The sequence below is a fragment of the Botryllus schlosseri genome, chromosome 3 (assembly GCF_051294905.1).
Source record: "Botryllus schlosseri isolate E-star chromosome 3, Bs_hap1, whole genome shotgun sequence".
NCBI lineage: Eukaryota > Metazoa > Chordata > Ascidiacea > Stolidobranchia > Styelidae > Botryllus > Botryllus schlosseri.
This window is the reverse complement of record NC_137238.1, coordinates 8,250,530-8,258,752: the sequence shown is the minus strand read 5'-3', so window position 1 is coordinate 8,258,752 and position 8,223 is coordinate 8,250,530. Positions and strand designations below refer to the sequence as shown.

The window sequence follows — 8,223 nt, the reverse complement described above, 5'->3', positions numbered from 1 at the left end:
TTTCAAAGATTCTTCTAAAACTCTAAATTTCCTTGATCGACTCATTCTAGGCATATTGATAGCTAGAAATGAAAACCAATCCAAAACAGTTATCAAAAAACAATACATACTACCCAATATTGTCAGTCAGCAGTCAATGAATAAAAAAAGATGAAATAGGACAACACACAACCCCCATCTGGACCATTTCCTTGGTACTGAATCAATGAAGCAGCCAAGTATATGAAAGCAGACATGCTAGAACACTTATTTGTAAGCAAACAATAAATACCACCCAATATTGTCAGTTATCAGTCAACAAATCAAAAAAGAAATGAAAAAAACAGCCTCAACTCGCCTGCTTACTGAATCTGGGAAGCAGCCAAGTTTATGAAGGCAGACTGGCTAGAACTATACTAGAACACTCATTTCGAGCTCTACAGCATAGATTTCACCAGATGGCGCTATTTCCCCCAGCAAAGGCGAATGTTGGATTATAATGAACACGACTGCAGCAAAAATTGGGCTGTAATTCTTTTTTTTATAAAATGGTCCCTAAAAGAAACTAGTTTTGGATAAGAAGGAGTTGGAATATCATAAAAATAATGACATATTTGGAAAGAGCGTGAAATTTCCGTTCTAGATCGATGAAGAAAAAAAAAACACAAAAAAATTATTTCTAAAGAGAAGTGCCCCCTTAAATAATGTCCGACCCAATCGTTGGGATGTATCGGCAGAGCAATGGCGGTAATTTCTTCATGTCTGTGAAGTAATTGCTGCTGGCGGAAAAAAAATTTGGTGTCTAAGCCTGCTGCAGCGGGATGGACTGTCCAGAGCAATCATCAGTTGTGAACCGGGCGAGGAAGATGCATCAGCAAACCACGAAGATTTCCAGTGGCTTGCTGACTTCATGAAAACTGTCGTCACAAATGATGTGGACGATACTGATGCATCTGTTGTAGTCTTTGTTAGTGGATATATTGGTCGCTCAATTTTCCGCCGTAGGCGTTGTGACGACTGCAGAGGCGTGCTCATATCCGGTATTAATAATGTTCCAGATATTAATGGCTGCATTCCTGAGAGATATAAAACGATTTTTGACATGGCAGATCGTGGAGGACTTGCTGAACCAACTGAAATTTGCTTTGCCATTACATTATTGGCTGTGCAGTATTTCTCAGCTGTTTCAGCAGATGAAGTCACGTTAAAAAAGTTGATGTGCTGTATGAATCAGCGCAATGTTTTTCTGAATGCAATGCGTTATGTTGTGTCTTCTACATCTTGTTTTCGTTACCTCATGCATGTCAAATGTAAATCTAGCCATTTGAACTTCAACCTTAATGTGCAAAGTGCTTTCAATTGTTTTGCAAAAAATCACCTCAAGCGTTTGAATGCCAAACCGATGCTTGAAGAGGCACCGAAGAAAAACTTTCGCAAGATTCGCAAACTGACTTCGAAGGCTTCTGCAAAATGCTAAATTCTGTCATGGTGACGTCGCCACGACAACTGACTGTGACGTTACCGTGACAACTGACATCCCTAATGTTATTTATTGTGTTATTTCCTAATAAATATGTACAAAAGACACGTCCTTGATGTTTTGCGAAGTCTTTTGCAGCTGCTTGGCTGCATCAACATAGGCCTACTTCAGGGCACCTTGAAAAGAGGTGTCCAATCCCGGAGTTTCAAGATATCCCTGAAAGGGAGCCTAACTTTCTTCCGAGAGAAAAAGCTCTTCTTTTGGAGCTGATCAAGCAAAATCCTATTGTCGAAAATAAAAAAACAGACAAGGTCTGTGCAGCGGCCAAAGACCGCGCATGGGAGCTTTTGGCTCTTGAGTTTAATGCTGTCGGCATCAGCTGCCAGAGAACGGTCAAATGCTTGAAAAAGCGATGGCAAAATATGAAAGACCGTTCTAAGGCTGATGCCGCGCAGCTAAAGAAAGAGCGCCGAAAGACTGGAGGAGGGATGATTGATGTTAATATGGACCCCCTTAGTGAGGGAGTGGCATGTATGTTTTGAATTCCAGGATGTGTGGGGCAGATTGAAATGAAAATTTGTTTTATAGCAGTCGTCCCGGGTCAAATCCACGACCTAGGCAATCCCTTCGACGACGATGGCCAAACGTCTTGTGAGTTATCGGAAATGATACATCTGATATAGTAATGAATTTTCAAATGTCATTGTCTAATTAATAGACGTAGTGCTCCACTCGGAGACGGGCGAGGAAGGGGATAACGATGAACATTATCATCATGTAATGCACCCCGACATGAACCTCAGCTCCAGCTCCAGTTGCCGTGGTGAGTTAATACTTCTGATGCGCAGTCCAACGAACTTTAATTTTTTTTATTTAGACAAGCGTACGTACGGTACCGAATTTGAGTTGTCAAAGACTCAATACCTACAGGAAAAAATGAAGGAAGCAAAGTGGCTGAAAGAACTGAGAATGAGAGAAAGCAAAATGATGGAGGAGGAGAGTGAACTGAGAAAAGAAGAACTTAGGCTAAAAATAATATACTTCAAATTGAAAATTGAAAAATTACAAGACTCCTAAAATATGTCTACTTCAATAATGTGCTAATAATCGTACATAACGGATAAATTGAAGGCAGCAGAATTGAGTGGAGATAGATTAGGCACTGGGTGGAGGAGCAGATTGAGTTGCGAGAGAGAGAGATGGATCGAAAGATAGAAGAAATATCGAAGTGTAGAGATAGAACTCGTATTCATAATTTAATGCACGATTTTCATTTTTGCTCACGAGCGCCGCCATTATGGTCAAGGGATGGCGGTCGGAGAATCTTGCTTCATGCGGACAGAGGGCAGTTTCGGAGTTGGTTTCGCTATTTATCTCCGTGGGTTGTCGATATGATGCAGTTCAGGGTATCGATGCTAAATTAAGATAAATAGCATGTTTATTATTAGCATGGAATCTTTATTTTAGCGAAAAACAGCCGTTTTACGCGATTTTTCGGTACTGGTTTGTGACAACTCACCTGAAGTCAAGAACATCATGGCATATCAGCTTGGCTTCTAAGATTTAATGTATGTGTAAAATGGCTGGTCATAACGGATATATTTACGTAATTTATATTAGTGATTTTATTCCTGTAATACAGTTTTATGTTTAATATGGACAGGTTGATTTCTTGTAAAGAGCTTTTACGATAAACAATCTATTATTATACGGTATTGCCTGTGAGATAACAGACATGAATGCAGATGCGGGATCGTGGACTGTGACAGGAAGATCACATTATCATTGTTGTGTTCCAAAATGCAACAATGACTCGAGAAAGACCATTAATTTATCTTTTCATAGGTTTCCCGTGAAAGAAGAAATTAGGAAAAAATGGATACAAAGAATTAGACGTGAAATCGGGCCGAATTTCAAAGTGAGTAAATTACCTGAAGTGTTTCAATCCGATTATACTCTCTCCTGTTCTGTCGTGATAATGTTGCTATTGACTTTTCTCTAGATAACTGGAAATACACGTGTTTGTGGGCAGCATTTCAATGAAGAGGATTATAGACTGAAGTCTGGCGGACGTCACTATTTGAAGATGGGAGCTGTTCCTGGGATATTCAAGTGGACGAAGTCAACACCACCAGCAAGAAGGGTGTTGCACAGGCATCAGATGTGAGGTCAATGTATACTGACATGATATGGTGCTACAAATTACTTTCATTTCTTAACAGTGACCGGTACACAGTAGATAGGTCTTTTATGTGTGAGAGATTCCAATATTATTCAAAACTATTTCACGAACTCGGCACATATATCAATGGGGTGGAAGGGAGAGTAACCTATCACTACATAATACTGCCTTGCTAACAATATGTAGAGTTTAGTGCAGCTAAAATACTACTTGCACTACTCATTTTCAGAAAAAAGATGCAATGTGTGCTTGGCCATTCTGGAATCGCGTAAAAGTATTTCTGGTTATTATGATAAGTACAGCAAAATCCCGAGCTCAATAACTGCCATTTTTAGTTGATCGTATAGATACAGTAACTATGAATGTTTTCATTTCTGTCACATGCATGTTATTAATGCATCTAAATGTATTTGTAGTGGACATCACACTCCAGAAGAAATTCCTGGGCCAAGTACCATCAACCATCAGAGTCCATATCGACAACAGCCATTGCTGGATCACACGTACTGTGAAGAAGATTTGCCCCTCTTCGAAAAGTTATCCAAAGCAAAGGAAAAAATTCAGGATTTAAGTGAAGAACTGGAAAAGCTAAGTTTGTGCACATTTGGCATTGAACGATTCAAGGCATCCGATGATATGTTTCGTTATTATTCTGGATTTTCAAGTTATGGTGTGTTTTTGAAGTTTTTTGACATAATCTCATCAACAGCTGCAACTGTTCCACTTTGGTCAGCTGTTAAAGATGATGTCAGAAGTGGTAAGCTGATGAATTTCAATGCAAAGGCAAATTCAAGAACCCTGCCATTGCAAGACGAACTGTTTTTATTTCTTTGTCGGATTCACCAAGGCTTTGGAGTGAAAGACCTTGGTGTTCGATTCAACTTGTCCACTGCATCTGTTAGCAGGTTATCGATAACTTGGGCAAATTTTTTATATTTTACTCTTGGCAGCTTGCCGATTTGGGCAAGTAGAGAGAAAATTAGAGAACATATGCCCCAGTCCTTCAGATTCGGAAATTATGGTAGCACACGTGTTATAATAGACTGCTGTGAAGTACGAGTGCAGGTACCATCATCCTTGCTTCTTCAGAGTGAACTTTTTTCTTACTATAAGAACTATGTAACTTGTAAATGCTTGATTGGTATTGCTCCACATGGCCCTGTCATTTTTGTTAGTTCGCTTTATTCTGGAAGCATTTCAGACAAGGAGATATGTAAACGGTCTGGCCTATTTGATCTACTTGAACCTGGTGATTCGGTGATGGCTGACAAAGGATTTAATATTGAAAAACTTTTGCAGGACCGAAACATTGGATTGAACATGCCACCTATAAATACCGAAGGACGGTTTTCAGAAGGACAGGTTCATCGAACGCAGGAAATTGCCTCGCTGAGAGTCCACGTAGAACGTGCTATTCGGAGAGTTAAAGAAAATCAGCTTTTCAGCCGTCCCCTTCCACTCACTCTTTTCGGTACTGCGAATCAGTTGTGGTGTGTGGCATGTCTTCTCACCAACTTTAGGGGCCCTTTGTTTTGAAATTTTCCTTGCATGTTTTAAAGAACTATTGGAACTCATTAATTGCAAATTTGATCGCAGGGTCTATAAGAAACGTCATTACATGTATGACGGTTCAATGACGATGCGTACAGTAACAAATCCTCTACCTTGTCTACAACAAAGGGAGGATACAATACTGAGTAGTCGCTATGTATACACAAGTCTCATTCACTGCTTTAGATCGATAATCCTCTCATTTCCTATCTATTCAATAAACAACAAATAGCATTCAACAGTCGTGTGCGGTATTGTATATTGACAAATTATTAGATATATCGACAAATTGTCCGCCATTTGCTAGGAACTAGCCAGTTATGCAAAGCTTTCCGGGACACAACTGGGAGTGAGCGGCTTGGTGGATGTGACCACCATGGAGAACAAAGTTTAAACCCGGTGAAAATGAAAGATCTCCGGGGTCGCCATGACCCTTTCATATCCAGCAAATGGGCTAGGTGTCAGTGACAGTTCTCACTTTCGAGACCATCAGATTTCGAAATAGCCTTGTCCATCATTGAAGGTCCGTGGCGTAGTGGTTGGTTGATGACGCACATCTGCACCTGGAACATAAAATACTGCAGCACAAATTTGTGTTTTGACAATATCAAGCATTGACCGCAGCGAGAGGCAAAAAAAATTGGAAATAAAATGCTTCCAGCTTCGAGAATATTTCTTTGAATAAATTCTCATCAGCATGAATACGGTTTATATAAACCCTTTTTGAAGGTGTGTAAACCACGAAATCACACCATGCCAGTCCTGTAACAGCTAGTTGGCCCATGACCTGATAAAAGTAATTGTCATTCTCTTTGAGAAAATAGTGGCCATGTGCTCTCTGCATGTAAGATAAATTACTAATTTCCTTCGTTGGGCATTTAATTTCAACCAAGCCATACATATCATCTGCAAAATTGTCAATCACTTTTCTATCAGGACTGCAAGCAAGCCACGGGTAGGTTGGTGAAATAACTAGACCACAGGGCGAACATGTGACATCTGAATGTTCCATATATGCTTGCGCAGCTTCACTCTCTAACTCTAGACCCCGTTTCATTGCACTTGTCATGACATGCTTTGACTTAAGAAGGTCACTGGATAGTTTGTCATGATCACCTCGTCTTTTGCATATGCGTCCAAAGTTGGACGCCGTTAGTCTAAATTTTCGGAGGCGGTGCCACAAGTCAGAGGCACTTTGCAGTCTAGTATCCTTCTCGACCATATTAGCATCAAATGGGGTGACTTTAAGCGATAGGTGCAGAATTTCTTGCTTGAGAAAAGGGAGAGGAAGGTCGAGATTATCGTGCAAATTGGATATTGGTAACTTTGGAAAATATTCTGAAACATCAACGGCGGATGGAGGTTGTTGGTATGAGAGGATGCTACCTTTGGGAACATTTCCAAATCTGGAAGGGACAAGGGGGACATCAATAGAAGGGTTTGGCAAAATGGTGAGAAGTTGTGGAAAGTAGGGAGAAAAATTTGACTCAGAAAAATCTTGCCACGGGCTTACGTCACATGCTTTATGCAATGTGCGGTGGATTGCGGAAGCAGACTGAGAAATGGGATTTTTAACAACTACTTCTTGGATTGGTGGAAAAATAAACCCATCCTGACGAGGCCTGTGCCATGACTGTGGCTGTGATGTGCAGCTCTTTGTTTTTGGGACCTTAGGGCATTTGGGGGTTGAAAAATGAGCAACTTGATAAAGTAACGCAAAAATATGGCTGCAACATCCTTCACCAGCAGGACATGTACAAGAACTATTTAAAATTTTTCGACCTGGTTCTCGATTGATGGTTAATTTCAAGCTGTGAAGAGGGCTGTTTCTGGACATAGTATGATAGCTCTTCGCCTGCACGTAGAACATTGCTGTGTCATGGCATGCTGAAAACATATAATTCAATAAATATTCTAATAAAAATTATTGAATTTAGAATTATATAACTACACATCAGACCGCCTGCAAGGTACTATCGCTCAACACTGTGCTGATACCGACATGCTCAAACTCATCACCCAATATGGAAATGGTGTCTCATGCACACAAAAGATACAACTCACAGAACACCGGTGTGACGCTAGGAACTGTCTTGGCACACCAAATATATCACGTCACGCCTAAAGTACCGGGATACCGGCCGGTTTTCCTCATCACTGATGATATTTGCAAAGTCATTACGTCTAATTCTCAAAGCCAGTTAGGAGCCTATAATTTGAGTGCTTGAATAAATCTATCAAGGACCTCTGCTAGTCAAAATTACTACAAACCTCTAAAATCAGCGAATAATTTATAACCTTTGTCTTTGTTATTTCCACTACCCCTCGACTCGCAGGCAATCCTGTCTACATCGGCAAAACTGAACTCTGGTAGACCGTCAGCAACTCAGAAAATACAAGCTCCATACTCTTAGATTACTGTGTAAATACTAAATAGTTAGTTCCTGTTACTTGTGACATCGGAAGACAATGTTTGCAGCAGTTCAGAGGAAAAATACAGTCCCACGTCAAGGCTTCTCAACCAGCAATGATGAAGAAGTAGGGTCTGGATTTCGCTAGCAATGACATAAAATTATGTATCATTAGTGTTGCAATAACCAACAACTCATGCATTCGCAGTAACGAGTCGCCATAAAGGAAAAACAACGCCAATATATATGCACACAATGGTATCCTTATGGAGGCGAAATGACGACCGCCATCCCTTGATAGGGGGCGCTAGAGCGGTGAGAATCGTCCATTGTCAGTGTGTTACTTTTCTTTTCAAAAAAACTGATGACGGATCATAATTCGTCAGAATAAATGCTGAATTTCAACAAAAATGTGTGTATATATCGTTTTTTGGCTATAACTCATTTTGTGTTCACAATAGAATAAACTTTCTTCTTAAGACAGATAGAAACATGATGCTTCCCCAGATTTTGAGCTATATATCATGACTCTACGACCAGCGCGGTTGCCGAGATGGGCCATTTTACCCCCCCCCCCCCCCCCCCCACGCGCAAAAATTGGGTGGTTGCCGGCTGGAAAA

The 8,223-nt window shown here is 40.4% G+C and overlaps 2 protein-coding genes across 3 annotated transcripts; one reads left to right on the top strand and one right to left on the bottom strand.

The window, feature by feature from the left end:
* The first annotated feature begins 1,684 nt into the window (after positions 1-1,684).
* On the top strand, positions 1,685-5,753 carry LOC145434843 (uncharacterized). 2 transcript variants are annotated; one of them, XM_080312078.1, is made up of 4 exons: positions 1,685-2,110; positions 2,178-3,377; positions 3,462-3,622; positions 4,058-5,366. In XM_080312078.1, exons 1-2 carry the CDS (start codon positions 2,029-2,031, stop codon positions 2,534-2,536), a joined length of 441 nt encoding a protein of 146 aa, XP_080168204.1. In that variant the 5' UTR covers positions 1,685-2,028; the 3' UTR covers positions 2,537-3,377; positions 3,462-3,622; positions 4,058-5,366. The 2 variants fall into 2 exon arrangements, with proteins under 2 accessions (XP_080168204.1, XP_080168203.1); XM_080312077.1 differs by lacking the exon at positions 1,685-2,110 and having other exon boundaries at positions 3,123-3,377; positions 4,058-5,753.
* Positions 5,435-7,733, bottom strand: LOC145434845 (uncharacterized). Its single transcript, XM_080312079.1, has one exon. It carries the CDS (start codon positions 7,087-7,089, stop codon positions 5,800-5,802), a length of 1,290 nt encoding a protein of 429 aa, XP_080168205.1. The 5' UTR covers positions 7,090-7,733; the 3' UTR covers positions 5,435-5,799.
* Positions 7,734-8,223: the final 490 nt, after the last annotated feature.